Source organism: Pterocles gutturalis, unplaced genomic scaffold (assembly GCF_000699245.1).
Source record: "Pterocles gutturalis isolate BGI_N339 unplaced genomic scaffold, ASM69924v1 scaffold51792, whole genome shotgun sequence".
NCBI classification, from domain to species: Eukaryota; Metazoa; Chordata; class Aves; order Pterocliformes; family Pteroclidae; genus Pterocles; species Pterocles gutturalis.
Genome location: NW_010114795.1, coordinates 2503 through 29990, shown reverse-complemented (window position 1 = coordinate 29990; position 27488 = coordinate 2503). Strand labels below are relative to the sequence as shown.

At 36.1% G+C, this 27488-nt stretch overlaps 1 protein-coding gene across 1 annotated transcript; it reads right to left on the bottom strand.

Moving 5' to 3' along the window:
• Positions 1 to 1366: 1366 nt before the first annotated feature.
• TM9SF2 (transmembrane 9 superfamily member 2) lies at positions 1367 to 27192 on the bottom strand (the record flags this gene model as incomplete). The annotated part of the gene is made up of 17 exons (XM_010074915.1): positions 1367 to 2041; positions 6828 to 6999; positions 7600 to 7711; positions 8753 to 8904; positions 10408 to 10567; positions 11219 to 11276; positions 13435 to 13554; positions 13796 to 13928; positions 14053 to 14161; positions 14254 to 14333; positions 16846 to 16957; positions 17859 to 17983; positions 19597 to 19726; positions 24121 to 24248; positions 24958 to 25051; positions 25776 to 25843; positions 27051 to 27192. Coding segments are annotated over 17 exons (1963 nt in total), but the record flags the coding sequence as incomplete, so codon positions are not given.
• Between the last annotated feature and the right edge of the window lie 296 nt (positions 27193 to 27488).

Genomic DNA, 27488 nt, shown 5'->3' with positions numbered 1-27488 from the left:
AAAAGAAGGGGGGGGGGGGGGGGCAGGCAGGGAAACACATCCATCAATTTCAAACCAATATACCCATAGTGACTACATCTCACTTCTCTTAATCTGATTTTTAAACAGCAGTTGTAAATACATCACAAAAATCTGTTTTCATAACACTAAACTGAAATTCTTCAGCATCTATCATATTTGTATTTCAGTAATACACAACTAATTCGTGTTTCTCAAACTAAGCATTCCCATTTGTGTAATAACTATTGATGATTTTGACCAGTGACTATACATACAGTAGGTGATCACAAAACCAGGGATATTAAGAATATTCAATTTTATACTTTAAAATTTAAATCAAGAGTCACACTACAGCTCATTCCATTAGTAAACAACAAACACTTACCACACCCTTTTCCTGTTTTGAACAGAAAACATGGAAGATTTATCTGAAATCAGCATTTCCTAGTGACTGCATGTGGGGAGGGGCATGAGAACAAACCTGTCCACAGCATCTGAACAGAACTGTGGCTGGGAACAGGCAGAGCATGAGTGTGGTACAGTTCATCTGGGAGGGGTTGTGGAGTGCAGCGATTGAGGAAATGTCACCTGAAGTCTTTTGACAAGCCAACTTTTAGGAGGTTAATAATGACAAATTACCTTAACCAAAGATATTTTTATTGTGTTCAATATTCAAGCCTCATTAGGTTAAGGTCTTTTAGAAAAGTAAACAGGTAAGAATAAAAAAACCCAACCTTTTGAATGGCATTGGTACATGAAGTTTAATTTTAAATAAAATATTATCAGGCTTGTGAAAGCACGCCAAAAGCCAAATTGTGTTATGAGTCTAAAATTACTGAATAAGATATGAACAAAATACTCCATTTTCAAAAACCCCCAAATATAGGTTTAATGCTAATCATCCAAAATCAACATTAGTTTCTTAATATAAAGCAAAAATAGTGATTTTCTTTTTTTTTAACCTACATTAAGTACAGTCAGCAATAGTTGCCGTATAGAATATGCATCATCAAGATCTTTTAAAAGCATGACCAGGAGAGAACGCTAACTCATGCGTTGTAAGATCTTCTCAACATACTGACGATTCCATAGCAATCTCTGAAAATATATCTGGGTTATGGACTGGATTAATGCTGCAGAGTGGTTTTGTTAAATGTGCGTATAATTTAATACTCATGCGCCACAATCACATTTCAGTGTTATAGCCATGTAGCACAAATAACTTTTCTTGCAGATCCAAGGGTGTGTCAATATACATCAAACCATAGAAAATGCCATAAAATATTCTATGCAATCTTTAAGCATCCGTCTTCAATACAGTTGTATTTACATATTTTTATGAACTTAGGTAATGAGCCACTGAAGACATTTTTACAATATTTATTAGATTATGAATTTATAAATTCAAGGACTCAGAGGCACATAGTTTAAAAGGCCAAGAACACTGAAACTAATGAAGTCACAGAAATCAGAATATTTATGGACGTAACACCAGTAAAAAATAAAAATCACATCCAAACTAAAAGCAACACTTCTTAAGAGTCATCCTTCAAAGTTAGCATAATAAAAAGTTCTCACTTCCCTCAAAGAAAAATAATTCATCCCACCTACCAAGCTAGAAAAACCTATTTACAGTTGTACTTTGATCAGAAGCATCATTAAGTTGTGTAATACAGCCACTTCTATTCTGCCATTAGAATTTAACATTTCTTTTAAAGTGTAGTGGTATTTACAAATGCATAAATATTGTAACTCTGATCTTCATTAAGATTTGAATGAAAACAGGTTGTTAAGTCACAATACAAACGTGTTAGTGGAAAAAGTGGTTGGGGCAGCTGCATATTCAGTATCATTCTGAAACAACAGGAAGCCAATACTTCTGATAAAGCTCAAGTTCATCAACTGGACCAAGTCTTTAAATTACATTAATGAAGATTAACCCTCTTCTGTGTTCATTCTTTACATGGGTTTCTTCAGTCAACTTTCACCACACTGTATATTTTGGTTACAAACCAAAAGCATGCAAAGAACCCAATTGTCCCTAAAAAAAAAGGGAACAAAAGTTACACGTTAGGAAAACTGACAGAATACATAAATTTCTACCTGTAGTTTATAGATCAGGACGTACGTATATGCAATCTGCTATCTTTACTCTTCAGTACATCCATCAGATCAGATAATGGAAAGTTACAGACAGTACCTTGTCTTTATAGGCATCAACTACTATATAAAGTAGCTCATTATTTTTACAATCATAGACCTGATCACGTGCAAGATTCTTGTTTTAAGATGTTTCTATGTTATTTCTCTTCCTACATATTTGTTCTTTGTTATTTCATTATTCCCCCATCCAGCTCCTTCACATTGCTGCATTTCACCCTTCTTCAGTGACTAGTCACATACACTTTACATGATCTGTTCAGCAGCTGGTCAGAGTACTGATATTATATTTAATAAACCAATTAGACTGAGAGCATCAAAAGGAGTTCCCATTTCTTAGTGATATTTTAAGGTCTTCACAAATTACAGAACTACCTTTATTTCTGCACAAATCAAGTTAATACAAATTTCAAACCATAGTAAAGATACTATGCAACTTGTACTTCCTATTGAAAACGTGTTACATACCTTAAAATAAACATTTCTGAAATACTTAAGGGAGTCAAAAGGTATAAGCAAACTTGAACTGAAATTTAAAGATGAAAACTGTTTCTTTGATGACTTACAAGCCTGCTAGCTGAAGAAAAACAGCTCCACTCCTTCTCTTTGTGAAGCTCCACGAGAGGTTTTTTAAAAAAATATTCTTTTAAATGCAAAGTAGTTAATAGAGTTGGGCGCTGTTAATCTAACTGTATTACTTCAAAATGCAGCCTTGACCAGAATGACAATTACATATTACAAATACAGCAGCTCAGAACACCTGTAACAGGAACCTTCATTTCCCACAAAAACTAGGACAGGAAAAAAGCCCTGAAGATGATCTGATTTTTGCCTGAGTAACTCTTCTAAAATCATAGCCTTAATTTGTGCAAGAGACAAGTAAGTTCTTTAAAGAAAAAAAAAAAGCCTTTATTTCAGATCTGATAGAGGCACAATGAAAGTTGTGTGCTAAGTCATTCACTACACAAGCTTGGAAAGAACCATGAATGATATAACGGTATTTTTTTTTTTCCTTCACGGTTGCTAAACTACTGATGTTTAACTGACTCATTTACTATGATACGTAGTTGTGGTCCCAGCTGTGAATCAAGGATTTGTCATGTAGCTCCTGGTATTTTGCCTGCTGAGTCTGATCAATGACCTGGAATGCAGTATGGATGCAAGTGCCTGAAGCATGTGTTACACTGACATAGCAGCAGGGCACCATCAAAACCCTTCCCGATACTGACGATTTTTAACAGATGAGTAAGCAGCAGCAGAACAGTTTTGATACAACAATTAGGATTTTCCCTTTTTAGCTTCTTTATCATCCTGACATAGGAAGTTGGTTGCCTTTATGAAGAAGGTTTTGCTAAATTGCTAATATGCTTTTTTCATTTAAGAAACTGAAGAAGAACTGCCTGTCCCTTTACCCTGCCTCTAACGTTTTCTTATCTCAAAGCACTTTAGTAAATCTCAGAGAATTGAGCATATCTGTCTCTGAATGCATATCAACCTATGTGGACAAAATTACTCCGAAATCATAAAAAATAGGACTATTCCCTCAAATTAAAGGATAATTTGCAGTTAATCTTATGGAAAGTAGATAAAAAAAATCATTAAGCATATGACATTTCCAAGTTCTAATGGTTTGGTTAACTTTGCAGGTATTCTCCCCTAATTTCAATACAGAAACTGAAAATTTAAAAAAACTAAAGCATACAACCTCTGAAAGCCTAGTTCAAGTTGCACAGCGTAACCTGCACCTCCACTGTCCCAGTTACATACAAATGACTACCACAGAAGGCATCTAAAGGGGTCTGAGAGTAAACCACTTCTTATTTGCGCGCTGGTGAAGCTACCCCGAAAAGGGCTCTCCAAATTTCCTGGCATGTGCTGCACAGCCAACTGGTCAACTGACAGCGAATGTGTGAGCAAAGGAAAGGGGGGATGCACTGGACACATCTTGAGGCATTAAGATGATGTCATGTGACATGACTGACTTGAAAAAATAAGGGCAAAAGATGGAAGTTATATGGGTACCTTAGGTGTAGAAAGGCAGCTAAGACAAGTCTTAATATAGAAAATTTACTGTAAATCCCCTTTATCTTGAATGTGTGCACTCCAGAATTACTGTATGCATCCAAAGTAAACAGACTGAACAAAGAGACAAGGTAAACATAATTCTGGTTTTGATAAAACTGCTTACTATTAAAGGCAGACATGCTAAACATCTATTGGGAAAGCTAGTGAAACTAAATTAATTGACCTTACACTTAGGTAAGGCCTCATTATTTTTTTGTGCTACTTTGCAAGTTTGCACCGCATTTAAAATTGATCTATATACGGCAGTACACGTTCATTTCTAGCTGAACAGCCATGCATACTTAAATTATCTAGTTCAATGAGACTATTAGTAAACCCAGATCAGAAATAAAGGTTCAGAGAAAGGCAGGGTGAGAAGTAAGAGTGAGAAAGGGAGGTAGAATGTCTGATCTACATAATCAGAACTACTTGCAAACCAGTACACAAAATATAAATAAAAGTAGAGATGATGTGTAACTTACAAAACATCCACAAGTAGTGCCAAAACACATTAGACTGGCTTAAAAAGGATGGAAGATAAAACTACCCACTTTCAGAACACAGCTTGATCACTTTTCAAAGAGCTTATATAACGTCCTGTATATATATAACAGGCAATAACCCAAGAAACTCCTTGCAGGCTCTTGCTCCTGCATTCATCATCTGCATTCAGTCATGGTGCACAAACAGCTTCAGTATTTCCTAAGCTGCAGTGGTGACGTCTTTGAAATTAATATTCAGTTACGCTTAAAATGAACACCATTCTCAAATGTCAGTTCTTTTCCCACTAGGTTTTTTTTGTTCTCTTATGTTAACTAGAAATGAAAATTTTACTTATAGTGAGATCTGTATTAAAACCTCTGGTGACAAAGCATTTATGTTTTAGGAGGCCTCAAAATATAGCCTTTATAGATGTACATATAAATCTATATCAAAGCCTCAGGAATCATTAAACTTCACCATAAACATGCAGCTTGAAATCAATTAAAGCATCGATCAGTTCAAAATACTTTCAAAAACACTGCTCTGTAGGCTGAAGTTCACAAAGACCGACTACATTAGGCTGGAACAGAATTTAGTTATTTTTAAGATTTCTGGGGTACAGTGCTGGTGGTTGCTGCCTTCTTGCATCAGAGTTTGAAAGGAGATCTCTTGCATCTTTCACTGTCACTCCTCCACCCCAAACAAGGGACACGTGTCTGACTGAGGAACCCTTCTTAGTACTTGTAGTTTTACCCTGGCTGGCAGCAAAACACCACACCACCATTCACTCACCCTCCCTGCTTCCGGGGGTGGCGGAGAGAATTAAAGGGGTGAAGAGAAAAGAGACTCATGGGTTTAGATAAGAACAATTTAATAACTAAACTACAATAATACTGGAAATAGTAATATTGGAAAAAATAATAATAATATATACAAATGTACAAATGAGTGATACACAGTGATATTGCTCACCCCCTGAGGACCAAGGCTCAGCCCATTCCTGGCTAACGATCCTGGAGCAGGGAGAGTCCCAAAACAGAGAAAAGAGCCCGAGAATCCGAGAGACTGAGATAACCCTGAGAGAGGGCTGACCCAGAGGGAGACAACCCAGAGCAAGAGAGAACTTCTGGACAGAGCCTCATGTATACACTGAGCATGACGTGCATTATATGGAATACACCATTGGCCAATTTGTGTCTCAATCCTAAACCTAAGGTCAAATCCTAGGCTAGTAATCGGGGCTGTGCTCCCTCCCAGCTTCTCCTGCACCTGCAGACACTAACACAGCAGAGAAGCTGAAAAGTCCTTGACTGTCCTGGCAGCAACTGTAAACATCAGTATGTTATCAGCCTTCTCCTCAGCACAAATCCAAAACACAGCCTTACACTAGCTACTACGAAGAAAGGTAACTGTCTCAGCTGAAACCAGGACAGAACTGAAGATGACAAAGGAAGATTTTGTCACCTCATCTCACTTACTGAATAGGAATTTGAAGTGCAAGCACCTAATACAGGTGCTTTTCCAAAAGATGACAAGGTTCTGACAAGACTACATCAAAAAATAATTAGGAACTTCTGTCCTCTTCCCCTACCACTTCAATGCAATTGGAAAAGAAGGTAAAGAAACTCTGGAAGAGAGCAAATGAAAAGAGAAAAAAAGTATTCTCTGTCAACTTTTACTCCTCTCTCTTTCTTCCTCCTGTTTCACAAAAGCTGCATTTTTCTCCTTAATTAACACTGTAACTTTAGACTTGACTATGTGTGATTTGAAGTGTGTTTCTCCAAAGGCAACCGATTTAAAAAATTGAGTTTGTCACAGGACTAATAGAGAAACGAAATCTGGAGAAGTATTGATCACATTTAAAGGTGCCATTATTTGAAGATCTAATTATATGGCACACCTTAAATTAGCAGTAGCGTGTTACCTCATCCTCATGTAATCTCTTTCACTAAAATTTGTGATCACAATTACAAAATGCTACACAATTACCTGGAAAAAAAAAAAATCAAAGACTTATATGTAAATTTATGCTCCTGTATGAAGATAAGTTTTGCCAAGGATTCTACTGTGCAAAGCTAAAGGTAGACTCAAAATTTAAAATTAAGCTTCAATATACCTACCTGTGAAAAGGAAGAAGATCAAAACCATAATCATGGTATAACCGAAATATAAAATAGTGCTAGCTGTTCCTGTGATTTGCAGTTTAGAAAAAAAATAATGTATTGCATATATTAGGAAATAAACTGCAGTGAAACCACTAGTCAGAAATGAACGCCACTGCCAGTGATAGTCCTAAAAGGGGGAAAAACAAAAGACATTAAATGCAGTGACCCTATTACTGAATGCACAGCTGCTGTTTCTATTATCACTTTATCCAAAAGTGACTTTTTGTAGTTTTTATCTACATGAAAAAAACTGTATATAATCAATACTGCCTTAACTACACCATTCCCAATTAGAGATAAGAAATCTAAAGATCAATATCAAATAGGCAAAAGTCTAAAAACCCAAATAAGGCAGACATACTATTATTGCCAGCCACAGAGATTTTTTTTCCCCACCCCAAAGGCTGGGCATGTGCAAAAATTTACTTTGATTGAACAAAGTTAATGGATTAGTTTAGCGTCTTCAGAAAACAGGGAATTAGACTCTAGAGATGAGATATCTGACTTAGCAGTACTCAGTGCAGGGTTGTAATATTTGTTTCAAGTTTTGCCAGAAGTAGCCTGCTTCACTTCTGCTTCTCTTTTTAAAGACATGGTTTAAGTCCATGTAGTAACGGTGTTTATGTTGAATTCTGGAATACTTATTTCAAATTACAAAAGCTTTAAAAATTTTTAGAAGCATTCTTAAAAACAGTGTCAAGTGCGAGTACTGAAGGATATTTCTTACCTCTGCACATAGATGGAAGTAGCAGAGCAATATTGTGGCCTCAGAACATGTAATAACCAAAATAATGAATACCAGAAACAGGAAACCAAACATGTAATACATCTGGTGAGACCTATAAAAGGGAGTTAAATAAAAAAATGGACACTATGCTGATATTATTTCTTCATATGCAGTAATATCGCCTTCACCTTAAGTACTCCCCTTCCTAACGAGGTACTGTCAGTTGTGTGGCCATACAATTGTCTAATTTGTTTTTTAACTGAGGAATAGGAGCTTTGGCAGCTCAATCTGAAAACAGTGAGAAAGCAAGCCCAAAGCATGCCTGTGGTTGGGATTTTAGGGGAAAGAACTGACTAGACACAATGAGTGAAATTATAGTTCCAGTGAAGTCAGCGTGACCTCTTCCACTGACTTTGGCAGAACTTGGATTTCACCTCACATTTCAATCAAAAGGGCAGAGCTGCAAAATAACAAGATATGTCAAATGCTGTAGCTGTCTACGTTGGGTACAGGCACCTATTCAAGGTTCAGAAACAGTTTAACAAGATCCAATAACTAAATTGTGCCAGAAGGAAGACAAATCTCTCACAGTAGATTAGTTTGGCAGTGTGCTATGAGCTCATATCAGAATTCGCTTACACTGGACTAGTCTTTGGTGCTTTATTTTTTTAAAATAATTACTCTCTGGTGCCTTTATAAAGATTTCACAAAATTTCTTCTTGTTTCTGTTTTTCTCCCAAGAGTAGGAATGCTTTTCTAGCTCAACAACAACTATAAAAAAACCCACTCAAGTAAATTTTAATACACTTACTACTCTCAAGTTACATACCATATGTCAGCCTTAGAGCTACTTCCACATGAAGTCAGAGGAGTAGCATGAGAAAACTAGCTATTTGAATACTGTAGGTCAGCTGTAAATTGCTAAGCATATCACAGCCACCTCTCTCCACACCGCAACAAGCAAAACAGGCACTGAATATCTTCTAAACCACAAAACGTTAAAAAGATGTTAACATTTAAATTTTTATTGAACCAGTATTCTGGTAACCCCGTATCACCAAAAAATCAGTCAAAACATCTGAAGAAAAACTTTCACCAAAAAATTGCCACCTTTTATGACAAAGAACATTCAAACAGATCATGGTTGACTTACCAAATACTATTAAGAATAAAGAACAACTGTATAAAGATACATCCAAAAGGCAGAATCCCTCCCATGATAATGCCAGGCAATGGCTTTGTATAGAATGATTGCTCAGGAATCTGACGAGGAATTTGATTTGTGCGAACAGGGTGCTCAATAGCCTTTAAATAAATATAAAAAATTGCTAAATGAATAACATGTCAAACTACAGCACCACCTTTTTGCTTTCTTTTTGAAATGAGTGGTGGCAAAAGTTTACTATTTGTTTTGAGGATGCACATAGCCAGCTACCACTACATCTGCTTTTGCTACCAGCCTAGCTACCAAGATTTGCTAGACAAACAAGCTAAAAGACAGCTCATATTGAAAACATAGCAACAGATATTTTGGACTTCCCTTTTTATGATTACCACTCTATTACAGAGCCTGAGCAGATTTCTCACTTTTTGCTGGGGGGTTGTGGTGGTGCAGACTCTTGCTTTCCCCTTCTAAAAATCCCTGGATGTTGTTTTTTCAGGATTTACTCCAGGAATCACATTAGGGTAAATTTACAAGCTGAGAGGATTCAATCTGGCAATTAAATCCTAATTTAAGAAACATCCATAGATCAAAATCGTGAGGGGGAAAAAAATTAAGGCAGATAAATGCATACTTTGCCATCTTTCCCCTTTCATAAAGATTACATCAAAAGCATCAATACTTGCTAGGTACTTGCTTTCTGATTTGATTTTAACATATGTTATGACACCTGTCACTTTGCCTTATAGTTTATCAAATCTTGCTTTATTCAAGGAACTGCCTCTGTACAATGCAGGGGGGTTTGCTGGAATTTCAACCTGGTTATCAGAAAAAACCCACTGAATTCTGGTTAAGAAAAAATGGGATAACTACAGCAGACCAAAAAAACTGCCTTCTAAGACACTTAAATATTCTTTGAAGGTATTCCATGAGAGCTACAGAGAGTTGGAACTCTGGCTTCCTACACAGGAAAAAAACACAAAATATCTGAACTTAGAGATCTTTAATTTTGTGGGGCACAATAAACCGCTTTTTAAGCAAAAAGAGAATAACTGATTTCACTATTTAAGAAGGTTTGGTCACCACTGTCACAGAAAGTCCATATATAAATAACTAAAATTGGTTGGTTTAGGAGTAAATCCCAATGAATGTCTGCCAAGCAGTGATAACTATTTACAGAACACTTATGCAAAGAGATTTCACAAGAACTCTAGCAATTTGATACGAAAATATCCTTCTAAAGACTCAGTGTAGAGGGCAAACAGGAACAAAAAACATGGGGGAAAACCAGAAACACCTAAGTTGCTTTCCCTTATGCTTGGCTGGGTCAACTAATTTTTTTAGTAATTAGATAGATGCTAATTAAAATAAAGAATACCCAAATCACTGCTTTATCTGGAGCAGTCACTCAATTAAATACAATTATAACCTTAACTGTTGTGGAGAAATATCATCACCACCAACCAACTGAACATGAAAGTCTTGGAATCTCAAGACTGGATATCTAAATGCAGTTCTAAAGTAACAGAACAGAACCGGAGCTGCCAGTTCAACTAGCTTACGTGCCACCTGAGACATAGTCTATACAGTGAAAAAGTATATACATGTATAACATACTTACAAAACAATTTCTTAAAAACACTTACATTTTTCTTAAAACCAAAATAGGCACCAATAAACGTCAGTGGTACCGATATGCAAAACCAGAGTGCCAAAATAGCAACCAAAGTACCAAACGGAATGGCCGCTGAAGAGCCTTCTCCCCAGAGGATGAGGTTCATGATAAAAAAATCTGCAAATACAATTCTGAAAAACACATAACACACTTAAAGCACAGAAATAACCTTTAACATTTAATAATGTTAACAAACAATAGCACTGTATGAAGATTTTAGTGTAAATCTCTGTTAAAACCAAATGACACATACAAAATATCAAAATGAAGAGGTCAAACAAGCACGTCTTTGTTAATCTAGCAGGAGTGACCTCCAGCAGGAGCTGAAGTTCCAACTAAGCAATTTCAAATATATGCTTGTCTTAACCACACTTCAGGGTAAGACTGCTTGCTGTGATTAAGTAGAAACATCTATCACAGTGTTTATAAAGTATATGACACTATATAAGACCAACTACAGTGTGGTCAGAGAAACAGCCTAGAGAGTAAAAGAAAGCAATGAAAAAGTGTGTCCGTCTAAAACTTACTACTATCATAATGCTCATTCTTAATCCACTTTTTCATGTGGTGAGAGTAAAAAAAAAGTTTACAAAAAAAAAAATCTAAGGATGATATGCCATTAACATATTCATCTTTGTCAAAAGTGCCATAATATTCTTGTAGCTTCTGGAATAAAGGGACAAAGTAATAAGATTTGCTTGGATAGCAGAAACTTAAAAATTAGCCACGCATGTCAGAGAAGCAATTTAATTCTTTTAATCGTGGCTATATTCTCAACTTACCCAGGACAAAGGAATGATGTCAGCAGGACATTTGTTTTCCACTTCTCCCCTCCAAATGCTGTATTAAAACATTTGACAGTCATCAAAACATCCATTAAGCTCACAACTATTAATCTTCCAGTCCATTTACCTGTTATACTTAGCTTTCAAAAACTCAAATGCGCTATCACACCCAAGTTTAAAACAGTAAACTAAATCTTTAGTAATAAAAGTGAAATCCCTCATCATACTGCTTAATCACAGAGCTCCAAAGAAGAGAAAAGCCTCAGATCAAGGTCAGGAAAAGCATCCAAGTAAATAAACCGGGTCTCTGACCACTTTATCTGTTAAAAAGAAGAAGCAGATTTGCAGTACTTTTAAGTCTTTAAAAAACAGCTTAAACCTGGAGTGATTAATAAGCATAAGCTTTCCAGCAGTAGTCTGCAGGTTTCATCAGGAAGGAAAAAAAAAAAAATAAAAGAAAGAAAATGTAAAGCAAGCTTAACAGTTTTCTTGAAATAATTCTTGCGTAAGAATCTTACAAGAAAGCCTGGACGAAGATACTTACATAAAGTAGTGATATTCTCTTGAGTCTTAATGACATTAAGCAGTGGTGATATCAAAAGACCAAAGATAGCTTTATTAAGAAAATCTTCATGAACTTGCACTATGCTGATAAAAATTCTAGTCAGCATACTTTCAAAAATGAAAATATCCTGCTGGAATTCAGTGAAGCTGACAATTTCATCTGAACACTGCCATAATGACATGCTTCACTTCAAGAGTCAGAAGTGATTATGGTTAGAGTGATTTTAAGTAAGTTTCTACTTCTTCACAAAATCCTGGTAGAACATGGCACCAGTTATTAACATTAACCATTTAATTTTGACTCAGGTTTCACTTTTTAAATGCAATGTTAAAAAAAACACAAAAAACCCACTTTAAAAGCTGGATATCCATTTCAGTTGCATTTCGGTTTATGTATCACATTACTTTATTTGTATACTACAAGGAGAAACGCTCATGTTTACATGCTCTGTATGGGGTATGTACCACCTCATGTTATAACAAGAATATCTCCGCATCAGTCACTCACTATCTTAGTAGTTAAACACAATATTCAAGTATCAACTAAATGATTGCCAATAAGTACAATATGAAATGTAATTATTATTAGCTACATCTCCACCAAAGATACTGGATTCAATTTAACACCAATACACTTCAAAATATTCTTCAAAACACATAGTATACAGCATAATATAAACAACAATTCTGTTCTCAGTTATGCTCTTACTCCTAAAGTCTCCTTCCATTTCAGTCTAGTAGGCCTGAAGAGAAGGACAAGGAATAGTTCATTATCACACTACTACCACTGTGGAAAAACTTCCTACAAAATACAACCCCAGTGATTCTCTCCACAAGAAAATTTCAAAACAGAAGAACGAACTCCAATGCCTACTGCCAGGTTGAAGTTCAGAAATAAACTCCTCTAGCCCTATATGTTTAGAACTAAAATAGTCCAAAAGTTCCAGCTCACTCAGTCATAAAGAGTCTTGCACCTTAAAAAGCAAGCTGTATGCAGAATGGCATGCTTCACCTTAAAATAAATCAGAAGGTACAGAGGCAAACTGTTTAAGGTCGGTAGGGAGGCCTTGAAACAATAGCTAGCCAGGTTCAGTTAAGGAAAACAATATCAACTAACTACTGTCAGGTGCCCAAACACCACTGGGTTGATTTCTACAACGAAAGAACACCTAATAATCCTTCCCCCTGTGCCTGTGCCACAGTCTGATAAGCACCATTCTCCCAAAGACCTAGAAACTACCTAAGAAGAGGTTACAAATCTCAGGCAGGCAAGAATAGAGGTTCATGATTTGGGAGGGAAAAAAAAAAGTTACCAAGCAACATTGATGGCTAAAACTAAACACAAGTTAACACCCTCCCGCAACCGTAGGAAGCGGAAAACTGTCTGATGTAATGAGCTTAGTATTAGTAAAATGGAATTTGCTTCCCAGTTCCATAAATACATACTAGCAAGAGCAATTCAGGGGCTTTCAACATGATTGCATCAAACCCAATGTAACCATGTCAGTGTTCTATATGTGTTTTCTGCTGGTAAGTACATTTCTCCCATCTTGCCCTGAGGGAAACTAGAAACAGTACTGGAACTGTTCTATGATGGTAATTTACTTTAATGAACTTAAGCCCTGTCATTTTAAATAACTTTTACTCACATTTGTAGAATCTGGCAGCAACGTAACCAGCTGGAGTTCCAAGCAGTACCCACAAAACTACAGCACAGGTCATTAGAGCTCCCCGGTTAGCAGGTGACAAAAATCCCAGGCAAGCAAAAACTGTGAAGCAGAGATGCACAATTTTAGAAAATAATTATACATTCAACGTAAAGCCAGCACATCAGTTATCTTAAAATCTGTGTATATTAAGTTGCACATCCACTATATCAGCTCAGCTGTTTCTAATCTTAGACTTTTAGATTTCTAGACAAAAACCATACTACTGTTTTTATTAGTACCATGCAATCAGCAGTGAAAGATCATCTGTACTGAACTAACTCCTCCCCACTTTATTACTTACACAGGGTAACAAAAGTCATTATTAAGATCTGTGTGCCAGAGCCTAGAAAAACAGACAACAGCATTCCTTTTCTTGGGGGCCTGAAAATATCACCATGAACCAGTTTCCAGCCAAATTCTTCTTGAGCATCTTCCTGTAAAGGAAAATACACTTATTTTAATACAGTAGATTGACATTTAAATAGCCTGCTGCTGAAATACATTCAGCTGAAAAAATTGCATTCCAAGTAAATTTCAGAAGGTACATTTCAGACTTACAGTGGAATCCATCTGATTGTATCTTGCAATGTCTTTATGCAGTGTCCTCAACATAATCATAGCTACCATTCCAGACAGAAAGAGGACAATGACCAAGGAATTCATAATACTGAATTAAAAAAAAGAAAGAAACTCCCATAATTCAAATTGTAATTTAAACACTTCAGTACTGTACACTTTAAGATAAACTTTTTTTCTCACCTAAACCATTGAATGTGAGTGTGAGGCATAGATTCCAAAATATAATCCCATCTTGATGCCCACCTTATTTTTTTTTCTTCCTGAAAGAATAAACACATTAGTTTCAGATACAGTCAGTATCCAACTTAAATTTACAAGTTGATGTTCATGGATCTTAGATCTCAAGACAAATTGAAAATTTAATTTTGCATGCCTTAAAGTGAATAGTTTAATAATAACTACCTAAAACAAACCTAAGATTTGGCCACAGAATCTAAACCAAAATATTTTCTGAAGAGTATTTAGCACCCATGTCTTCTTAGGACATAAAGGCATTTAAAATTAATTTAATTGTGCTTCCTCCCTTCAAGAATTACATTAATTCATCTGAAATTCAAATGACAAGCAAAATAACAAAGAATACGCATTTTTTAGCCTAAGTCAACACCACAGATATTGAGAAACTAAGCTCTGCTATATAGTCTCCAGCATAAAGTTCCACTTTTTAGGCAGTTCTCTGTCCAAATTATCCTTTGCTTTGATACAACCTTGTTTCAGTACCAACTACCAATCCAATTACACTCAGCTTATACCACAAGACAGGTGGGGAAACAATACTACAAATCTTACATTGTTAGTAGAGGGAAACAAATTATTCCTTCATGCATTTCAACTGATTATACTTATTCAGACTAAGTATTCATTGATCAGAAAAGGAGCATTTCTTTGCTTTATTTTGCAGAGTAAGCATGAAAAAAGGAATAAACTATGCTGATCAACCTGAAGGTTGCTATTAAACAAACCATAAACATTAGTATCAATTAATAAAAATGGTCAGGTGTTTTTCTGACAGGATGTTATTTCAGAATTTCTAACATAAAGGAGCAGGAGTGCTTTCCAGTAAAGCCAGGTTTTGAAAATATAAAAACCAGTGGGTTAAAAATATTTATCCAAGATCAAATATCTAGTTCATGGAGGTAATAAAACCAGGTCTCAATGCAAGCAACAAGTTCCTAAACCAGCATCAACGATTCTAGGACAGAAATGCATTTTTCCTCACACCTACACTTCCTTTTTTCTGTCTTCCTGAGGTGACCTGATCTGTCAATCTGATGGAATTTGAGAAGACGACCTCCAAGTGATGTAACATAGTGCACAGGACAGTAACACACACACAGCTGGGCATGTTATTTTTTTTAGATAAACAATATAATAGCACGAAGCTTAGGCCACTCTTAAATGCTAACTTCTCACAGGTTTCCAGAAGTACTTGCTTTTCAGTATACAAATTAATTTCAGCAGCATAACTGATATAATTTCGCAAAATACAATTATTAAGTCATACATAATATAACCCCTTCTGAATATTTTTCTTATACTATTTATTGTATTTTGAACTCTACCATGTAATCCATTACTTTACGAGAGTAAAGAAGGATCATGGTAATTCCTCAAACACTGCTATAATACCTTGTAAGAAATAAAAGGGGTTCATGCATGAGACAGCATAGTGATATAATGATATTAAGACAGTACTTGATTGTATACTTCTTATGACAGTGGCAGTGGACCCCACACCTTAACTCTAAGCTAACCTCTGACTAACTTTCAAAAAATCAACCATCTAGTCTCCATTTCACCACAGCTGAACTGAATCCTACATCAGGCTATAAAAGTAGAATTAAGACAGATACATGAACAGCCTTGATATGACAATGGCCTATCACTCTGAAAGACATCACTGACCTTGCAATCAAAACAAGAAAAAGGTTTAAAAAAATTAAAATTGCCCTACTGCTATTTTTTAAATCTATTAATTGCCAAGATTCTGATTAAAATCCATAACGACAGAAAAAAAAGGAAGGCACAGACTTCTTCATATGTAGAAAAATCACACAATTATTGAGGCTGAAAATATGAACTGCCATGTATGAGCTATTCCCTCATTACATACACAGGGAGTCAAGAAATCCAGTTAGTTATAATCCGCACTCTTCAGTGAGTCACTTGCATTTGTAGGTCTTAGACTAACAGGGAAGAAGTTTGGGAAGAGTGAGAAACAGTCTGTCCAGCAAATTCTGTTTAAAAAATCTCTTGCTCGTCACCAGAATGAGTCATATTCAAGCATCACTGCTCCCTACAGTTGCTTGATATATTGTCTTTGAATAGAGGAGTAACAGAAGAAAGAATACCGGCTTCCTCCTCTTTTGCAGTTTTTCATGGCAGGAAGACCTTGAAGACAAGAAGCTTTTGCAGCAGGAGAGCAGAAAATTATCAGCTTCAACCTACCTACAACGCTAATTTGCTGAAACACACAATTTCTCAGACTTAGAGCTTGGATTGAAAAATAATCTAGCAGACAACCAAGGTAAACATGGGAAGTATGATTCTTTTAAAAAACACATCTGCATTTCACATTCAGTGTGTGTGGGGTGGTACGCAAAATTGTAAACTGTGTGGTAAATCCCAAGCCATCTCTGACATTGCAGTTCAAATAAAGTTTTAAAACCACAAATTTACTATTCTGAGATAATTTTAGTTGTCCATCTTTATAATTCAGAGTATTAACGCATGATTTTAGGAGGTAACTACCACAGAAAGCTTAGTACTCACATGAAAAGAAACTGAGTATGTGTAAGCAATTTTGACTTCTCCATTAGCCTTATTACTTATATCCATAGGCACTCCTGAGCAATCAGGGTTGTCTGGATGAGTATGCTTGTAACTGAAGGGAGAAAAAAAAACACAGAATGAATGCTGCTTCACTGACAACACTCTTAGTGAAGAATTAAGTCATCTTACACAACCACCAATTTCATCCAGGAGTCTTCCCTTAAATATTAAAATTGTTCTTAATGCCTCATAAATTTCAGAACTCATAAAGAAGGTATCATAAGCAGAGGACTTTTTGATACTTTAACTTTTTAAACAAAAGTTGTCTCTTCTAAAAATAAAACTTTACAGAACACAGTCTCTAAAGCAGATCAGCAAAAAAATTAGAGAGGTCTGAGTACTGCTAAGAACCTACAAAAAACTCAAAAAGTTAAAACAACAGAATTACTAACTTCTGCCAGAAAAAAATAATACTTTCATACTTTAAAATACTTGATTACTTTATGTTGGTGCTGGACCAACAATGCAACAGCCTCAGGTATACCGAGAATACAAAAGAAAGGAAAGACAAGATGCTAAGAAATAATGAAACAGACATCAGTTGTGCAAGAGTTACATAGACACCAGAACAACTGACAAGTACACTTGTGAAATTATTCCATTCAAATCCTGATTGCTCAAGACATCAAATGTTGCACTCTCACTACTCCTGCCTCGGGCACTGGTGGCCTGTTCCGTCACAAGACCAAACGTTCCTCAGTAGGGAAATTAGGGTTACTTTACTGAACACACACCACTTCCAGGTTTTATTTAATCTGTTTTCTGGCCCAAACAAAGACCTATCAACTTCAGAACAAAACTATGTTAGACTGTCCTACATTATGCTACATCAATCAACAGGAAAGCTAATCAACAGGTCACATATCTGAAAGCATTTCTGACTAGCAACTGGTCCTCAACTCAAAGCAAGTATCTTGGAATGGACCACTGTTAAGTTATTTCCAAGTACTAACCTTTTTGGTTCAAGTTTAGCAGCAACTAGTCTTGCTCCAAGAGCTTCATTTTCCACAACATGGTAATATATTTTTATGTCAACATGGTTGAAGATATAAAACGTATCTTTTTCATGAAATTCTGACTGCAATAATAAAAGATTATGTTAAACAATCAAAAAAGCAAAGACATCCAAAAGCCTTAGGCAGAAGTTTACATAACAGAATTATAGACTGTGTACAGTTTTTCTGTCAAGTTCTCCTACAAGATGAATGCAGGATGTGAGGAATACAAAGACAGTGTATTCCCACTTCCCATTAAAGTCTTGCATTAAAAAGACAAATTAGAAAAGTTAATGCTATGAACTGTCTACAACAGTTGAAAAGTAGAAAAACATACTTAAATATAAAATGTATTTATAAATACATATTTATTAAAATATTTCAGTAACTGAAGATGTCCCATTTTATTTAATTAAAGTAGCAAACTGAATAGCTAACTATATGACAATTTTAATATCGGAAGCATTTCATAAACACCAGCTATTTTAAAACATGTATATTTTTCACAGATTAAACATAACCTTCCAAGACAAACAATGTAAATAATTGCTCTCTGTGACAGAACCATCTTGCATTTGAAACCAAAGATGCCCAGGGATGAACTGTAAGCAGCAGCCAAAAATGCTGAATACAAATCTCAGGTAGAAAGGAAAGATCAGCTTGGAATTTAGTCAGCTAAAGAGGTTGTTAAATCACAAGCATTATGTGTACTGAAGTTCAATTAGTACTTCTTCAGGGTTCTATCCCCACCCCTTTCTACAAAGCACCCTAATTATAAGAATGGTTATACAAATAATGTGTTAATCTACAGTCCTTCAGTTACTCCTTCAAAGGTTATTTTCCTTTTATTAAAAACAAGTATTTAACCCAGAGTAAAAGAATATTGCCAGATTACATATTTGATCATGAACATGGTTCCAGCATCCATTCATATGGAGCCTCTGAAACACTATGGAGGAAAGGAAAGAAAAGAAAACTAGAAACTGCAGAAACTGTTGTCTTTGGTAAGATCCATTAAGTAAAATCGACCATTTTGGTAAACCAAAAACCTATTCCAGGTTCTCAATGACCTCTCCATGGAAGAGGTCTGCTGTAATCTAAAGACATCTTGGATTTTCTATTGTGTTATTATCTGCATAATGCTTACAGTGCATTTATCTGGACCTCCACCAGTTAACCCAATAGATCTGTCTCTCACAGTAGAAGCTTTGTTCACTCAAAAATCTTGTGTTCTGCCTTCTTCCATCAGCCCACAAAATTTCAGGGAAAGCAATCCTTCAATGAGTATTAATTTCCATGCAGAGGTACAAACATGTCTATGCAAACCTGCTTCCATGAAAACACTTCTATCCCACAAAAATTTAAAGTCCAGGCCTTCAAATGTTTAGACTTCTCAGGCAATGAATGACAACATGCTTTTCTCTTCCTTCACCCTTTACATGTACTAAAAGCTATGCACCTTCATCTACCTTTTAGAGCCCTTCTGTATCATGTAACAGAGGAGACGAAGTTGTTACAGTTAGATGATGCTTACAAATTGTGGTACTTGCAGAGATATAAAAACACTCGCCTAGTTTTAGGCAACAACAGTTCTTATGACAGTGAGGACTCACCATAGAAACAGGACATAGGAAAAATACCAGTCTTTAAATGAGTCAAGATGGGATATTAAAAATGCATAACTGCATAAACATACATTAATAACACAGGCATCTTTTGGACGGCCATCTTCCGTAATATAACAGCCAATAGGAAAACCAGGATTGCAGAACCTCTGTCCATCTTCAACATCGTAACACCAGGTCACAGGCATGTTGTCCACAATCCTGGAAATGGCATAGTGACATTTCACGATCTTTAAAAATACACAGTGTAATGGAAACAAAGCCAAATTAATATTAATCTAACTTTGCTACACTCATTATTGGAAGATTAACTACAAGAATAACACTTCTTTCAGACCTTAACCCATGGAATTGCACCTACTGTGAATCCAATTTCCAAATGATATAAGCATATGGTTCTTCAACCGAAAGTCTTATCTTTTTTAGAGGAAAACAAACAAAAAAAAAAAAATCAATCTATTTCTTCAGAAGGTGGTTTGGACCACTGAAACATTCTATTCACTGGACTGGTTTCTGAAGTCCCCTTACAAATATAGCCCCATACATAAAACTCTCTCACTCCAAAGTTGTAACAATTTAACATTTCATTATTGTTTCTTTAAAATGGCCAAAATCATCCACTAAAACAGCTAAAATGAACTTGATAATGTCAAGTTTAAGACAAAACACAAAAAAAAGAAATTTTCCTACACACACATATTATTAATTCTCCAGCTTCCTCATTGCTCTTCCATTGCAAAATACATTTTTTATGGCACTCTTTAAACTTTTATTTTGCATTAAAGCTAAAGTGCAAGATGGGTTTTGTTTGTTTGGTTTGGTTTTGTGTTTCTTTTTTGTTTTGTTGGGGGTTTTTGTTTTGTTTTCTATTTAAGTGAATTCCTGACCATTGATCTCAGTTGCAGTTCCCTGGGAGTATGGAATATTTTAACTAGATGGTTTACATGAGCAAAAAATTGTAAGTCACCACACAGTTAGGAAGGTTACCACTTTCAAACCTCCCTCCATTGTCTACCTGCTGCCTTTATATTATTGCCTCACAAGATTTATATTCATTTTACCTAAAAGTCCTGAGCCCAGTAGGTTTATAGTTCAGTTTCAACAAAAAATTAGTGGAGGAACCACACACCCCATGAAGAGTTGCAGAAAATTATAAGACAGTAAGATACAAACAGTATTCAACATGATACACACATTACAAACGTCAGAACCAAAAATATACTTTTAAATATAAAGAAAGATACCCAACATGGTGTTCTGTCTCTCTGTAAAAGGAACCACAGATAAAATAAAAGCCCAAAATCCAAACCTATTTCTTTATAGGACTGAAGTGTTTTAACTAGTTGAAAGTTAAAACCCAAAAGAAAGTCATTCAAAAATGACTCAAAATTCAGTAGTTGCTCTTAGGGCAACGTTACTTGCTCCAAGGTATGTTTTTTAAAGGTCTATTAATAAACTTCACACATGAAGGCATAACTGCCACTTTTTGTGCATCACTAGACCAAAAAAAGGACATCCCACTGAAAGATAACACATTTTTCGTAAAACTCCTCAAGCTACTGAATATCCTTTATAATTAAATGTCTCATCATAATAACCACTAGGCTATTAATGTTAACAGATACCTGATAACACCTCACTACGTACTTTTAAATACCTAATAAAACACAAGAATTACTTCAAACAACAACGCAGCACTTCTTAGTTTGATGTGTATTGTAACAGTCTCTAAAGTAGCGCTATTTTTAAAGCATGTCAATAGATGGGGGTAAAAAGAGCAGCACATGGTGCCTTTGCTCACAAGACATAAGGAGATCTGCATCATTCCTACCATTAACTTCCAGACAGAAATAAGTAGCAATGTTCATGGCTCATGCTGACACAGCAGAAGGGGTGAAGACAGGCCCTCCAAAAACAGTTTCCAGATTCTCAGGAAATTCCAAAGACTATCAGAGAGTTGCAAACAGCAGCAGAACCAACCAAACCCTACTAATTTCACCATGCTACTATGGGGCACAAGTAAGTTGCTGATTAGGACCTATTCCAGATGCAAATTCATTACACTTAGATCATATTTGGAATTTTACCTCCATAATATATGACAGAGATAGATCTTGCTTTTGTTAGTATTTTCATTTCACAATCAAAACTAGGTAAATATCTAACCTACTGATAACGAGTTTGGTCAGGATAAAGGCTTTCCCTTGCATGTTCTACAGCAAAGACATACTGAGCTGCCTCCAAGCAGCAATGCTGGAACAAATTGACAGTTTAAGCAGCAAATCATCTTTCACAGTTAATCTTCACATTTAAAATGACTTGAAGATATTACACATGTGGGGCAAATATGCTATACAACAGTGTTCTTATATGCCTCTCAAGAACATCTGGTGATGAACATTGTCAGCCAAGCTATCAGGATAGCTGTTGAGTATGTCAATTCCTAATCTTATTAGGTGGCTTTTAAAACCTTAAAAGTGCTTTGCACTATCTGCGTTTTCCAGGAATTTTATGATAAATTGAAGCTGGATAATAAACCTCTATTAAATCCTCACTTATGCTACCTTGCTGATCCCTGTACAACATACCCCTGTACCATACTCCTGGACTATGCACCATTTATCACACAATCCAGCCACTTCCACTTTGTGAAGCTGTGGCTGAGGGGGACTATCATTACTATAACAGGCTTAAACAGGGATTCTTAATGCCTCTGGTTCTAAAGTTTCAGGGCAGTGGGCCTAGCAAAAAGTGCTATTAAAAGAACTAAGACTATATGAATATGTACAGAGTATCCTAAATTTAAAGGGAAATTTTCACACTGCAAACTAAAACTGTATTTTACTAGAAGCTGAACAGTCCTATCAAGTTAGTTGTATAGGTTAAAAAAAGATACTTAAATACACTAAGTATATTTGTAAAACAGTTTAATCTAAGGGGAAAAAGAAAAACCAGACTAAAGTACTTTTCTGTGTGATTAGTTTTACATGGTTCTGTTTCAACAGTCAGCTTAAGTTTTGGGCTTTCCTAAAAAAACCTCAATCTCAGTCAAAGAGTAACAAGGTCATAACCTTGAGAAACTATTTTTCATTTATACACCAAAATAAACTTTTAAAACTGAAGCTTTCTGACACACCAACATGCATCAGTGAAATTCAAAGTGGTGTACATATTATAAATATATGCAGTATTTAATAGGAATATAAACCAAATCCAGCATGTTTGAAGCTCTACTTATTTCAGCATTAGGCATATACAATTTGAATCCCTGCAAAAGTAGCTGTGCCTTTCAGGGTTTCTTTATTATTTCCTGTTCACCTACATAAACATATGCCTATTGCCTGTGAACCCTTCTGACCTAATCTATCAACCTTCAACTACACTCAAAGAGGTTCCCAGAAAGATTTACATCAGTGAGCCAGTTATCCCTAAAAAGAGATACCCCGTATCAGTTCCCAAGAGCAGTGGAAAATGCACTCACTGCCTTTCCAGCATGGGTGGTGTTTCAAAACTGAAGAAACAGAACGTGATGTTACAGAGAAACATTGACAGTGGCAACATTCAACATTTCACTTGCATTTTTACTAATATATCCAGAAAGTTTAAATCTAATTAGATGAAGACTGAAACCCTTGTTTCAGTGAAGCAGGGAGCATACATTTGGAATCATATGGGCACTATCAGTAAACCATGCTCATATATTACTTGCAAAGACATGCCACAGGAACTCTGACAACTTCATGCCCAGGTTGTTCCCTCTATGCATGCACCCAAAAGCTGCTGTTAGCACAGCATACCAACATACAAAGCACTATACAAATACAGATAGAGCGTCTAGGTATTTCCAATATCGAGACAGAGCCTGCTGATAAACATTTCCCAGCTCTTGGATGTGGATGCAGCGCATCCTAACTGAAAATCAGCATGAGAGTCAGTGTAGCCACTTCAGTCTTGCCCCTCCCTAAATGCTCACCAAAAAGGAACCAAAATGTCCAAGCAGAAATAGAGCCCCAGAATGCTCCAAGATGACTCAGATGGTTACAGAGGGCCTGAGAGAACAGGAAAGGACCAAGTGTTTACGTGTTCTTCAAAATTATTTCAGGAATTCATTTTCACTGGCCACCTTTCGCTTGCATATATAAGAGAAACAAACTCTCTCAGAACCATTGATCCTATCTCCTGGACACATCATTAGAAGGGGAGTGCGAAGGCTCTCAAGGAAATGAAGATGATATAGCAACAGAATGAAGGTCTCTTAAGACTCTTCTCAAACTAGGGCAGCATTAACTTCTACATTTACAGGTGCAAAGAAATAGCAATATTTTACAGTAAGCACAGAAACAGCAGAAAAACTACATAAAGCTTTATGTTCATAAACAGATTCATTTCCATTATACCTGGTGCTTATCCTTCAAGTGAAGGAAATTTTTTTTATTAAGACAAACAATATAACATCCTTTGCAAGAACAGGAGGGGAACAGATTCAGTGCAAATACCTAGTGTTCAATATGCATTAACTTGCAAATACATAATTATAAACTAATTATCATCAACATACTAGACTAACCAATCTAAGAATTTTTATATCAACTTACCAATGATGTTGATAATTCAGTAGCATACTTTTTTTCAAAAAGTCTAATTTCTGTTTATCTTCTGGCTTTGTGGTATCATACGTTTTTGTACAAACAGATTTACACGTCTCCGTCTTCTTGAATGTGAACTAAGAAAAATGAAAGACATACAAGCAAAAATGTTGTTCAGTACTTAACAACTTTCCCCTATACATATACAATTGCCTACACCAATACAACAAAAACACCTAACACATTACCAAGACTATGTATATTAACCCTCCAGAGGAGTTTTTTATACTGGTGTGTGCTATAAAACCCTCCTGTGCTCACTGTAGGGACCCTACACTAATAGCTCCTTGTTACTGCCTAAAACCTGTTTTCTACAATGATTTACCAGACAAGTCATTTAACTTCACAGCAGCAATGCTGTCCCAAGCAGATTCAATTGATAACTTTCTCTCCTACTATGTGTATCGGAGAAGGCAAGAGCTTCAGTCACCAGAAAAGACAAGCTGGCTAACACCATTTCTAATTCTTCCATTTTACAACTGAAATATTTTCAGATCTGGCTCCAAGAAATAAGAGCACTCAACTCCCTCTAAAAAGGGGACAGCCAAGGAGCCAGAATCAGGTTTGGGCAGCTTCCAAAGAGAGAGGACAACCTCTACAGCATTTCAGGCTACAGCTTCGTGATGTAAAGTATATAGTTACAATTATGTCAAACTGACAGATTTCTATCTTAATTTTGAAGTCCTTTGAGATGAAGCCTTTGTGAAGATGATCTTCAAGATTCTGATCTCCTTAGGCTACATTTGAATGCATATATTACTGAATACCCCTTGTCAGAGAACTAACCCTGTAAGGAGATGGTTCTATCCTCTCTCCAAACAATACTTGGCCAAGGTTTTCAGACGGACGCTTCTTTCCTTCTGCTTGACAAAAATCAAACCTGAATTAGAGAAAAGACACAAAAGTTAATAAAATGTTCTCAGATACAAATATTGGACCTCAAACAGTGCTCCCAAATCAACACCTTCATCACAAGGAAAGGAACTGTATAGCCTTCCTTCTAGACAACAGTTTCTTCCTTGAACCTGCAAAGCAATGTGTGACAATCAGTCCCACTTTGAAAAAAAAAACAACAAACCCTCCCCCGCCCCTATCAAATTCCTTCATCAGCTATTTCAGAACTCAGTTTATATTAAACATAGTAGCATAAAAGTTTCCTTAAGTAATTAGAAGTTTCCTATTTGCACAGGAATTTTAGCCAGAAATTAAACCTTCTCACAGAGTTTCACGACAGCCCTGAAAGCATGCAGGACAGATTCTTGGTGGGGTGGAGTGGGGTGGGGATAAGAAAAGAAAAAAATACACATACAGACAGATTTTAACCTTACTTACTCTAAAGCAGTGCTTCGACCTACATGAGGGTCTATGAATCCATGCACTACTTCTAACATATGCACAAAGACGACTGAAAAGAAGGAAGGAATATACGCATCCATCCACTTGGTGAAAATTCTATATTTGTAAACTTATGTTAGCAAAATAAATAGACACTCCTCACTGGAAAACTGCTGTAGCAAGATATAGATGATACTTCAAGATAAATTGAATTAATCTTTTTGGAAGAACTGACAACTAAAATGACATGAACAGTATAATATACTTACGCAGTATACTCGTAGGGAAGGACAGACTCTACAGAGTCAAGCCTGTTCACAAACAGCTCGATTCCAGACTGAAAGAGTGGAGATAATCAGCAGTTACATTAAAGCACTTCTTCAGTTCTGACAGATATATAAAAATAGATTTGCATGAATAAGGTAAAGGAAAGCTGATATGGAGAATGTTCTGTAATGAACTGTATCTACTGAGAGCATAAGTAAACCAGTATCTAACCATCACAGAAACAGTGTCCACATGACAAAACCACTTTAAGACTAACATAACCATTCAAACTGCAAGATAGTAAGAAATCACATGCAAGAATAACACAATTATCACAGTTGCCAGTGTTTTAGTTTAACACACCAAGTTAGAGCCATATTAGTCATCACCACAACTTCTGTATAATAAAAGTCTTAAAAGACCATGAATAAAAGTATGGATGACAACAGTATTTCTCCCTATAACTAAGCTGCTCCCAAATTTTATCTATGTAGCAACTGAAAACTGAACTATGAGGATTTAAACAACGTATTCAGATGGATACACTATTTTAAGTTTGACCAGAAGCTCTTTCCAAAGAGAAGGGAAGGATATCCACATTTTCGTTCTTATAAAAGTTCATCAATAACTCTAGCAAGTCTTGAGCAAGAACCTGAAATTCAATCTGCTGTGGTTTCAGACTACTTTGGTCTACATGCATTAATTACAGTTAGAGTAGCTTGCTACTATGGAAAGGGAGAGGTCTCTCATTCTTCCCTCTTAGTCTCAAAATCCCTTCCCTTATTTTAGTTCTGCGGTCTCAATACATTTCAACTGTTTACCTTATGCTGTTTTTGGCAGTTATCTGCTTGCACAGTAAACCAGTTAAATTGGCTAAAACAGCAAAAGACATACCCCCCAAAAATTTTTAGGAGGAGTTTTTAGCACTATAGCAAGTTGAACTTACTGTACAATCAGACAGCAAAAGGAAAGTGAGTGCTTTCAGAAACAAGATCTCCCTCTTTCAACAGCAAACCATCTATTTTCTTACCAGGAAGCAACAGGAGAGCTTTTCCTCCCTATGAAAATTCACTCAAGTTTAGCCAAACCAAAAAAAAAAAAAAAAAAAAAAGAAACGATGGAATTATTCACATGTATCTGTAGCTCAGATACTTCCATCGGGTGCTGTGCTTTACCAACGTACCAATGTGTAGTTGTCCCTGTGCAAGTCGGGATGCAGTTCAATAAGAGGCAGGCGTCTGTGAGCTGTTAAATTGACTTATTAAATGAAGACACACCTTATTGCTCTTCTTTCCTCTGCCGTAAGCCATGCAGACCTGCTGTTTACCTCTGGGTAGTGCACGCTTGTCATAATTCTGGAAGCTACTTTGACTCACTAACACAGCAAAAGACGAGTCTGTCAAAAAGCTGGAGAGTTTCCTGCCATGTTAACAAGCTCAAAAAAGAATTTAACAAGTAACACAGATGGGACAACACAGAGGACAGGAACACATTGCCCAGAGGAAGACAGGAATTAAATTTCCCACTTCCAGCAGTGAGGAATTAGACTGTCTCAGCTGGTCACAGAACCATGGCCTTAGATTAGCTATTATTCGTTGGAGGAGATTTACCTGAATGCTCCAATTTTCCATATGAAATATACACATTACTGCAGACCAGCGTCTTTGATAAACAATTTCCAACACAACAGCAAGTCCCCTTTGGAGCCATCAGTA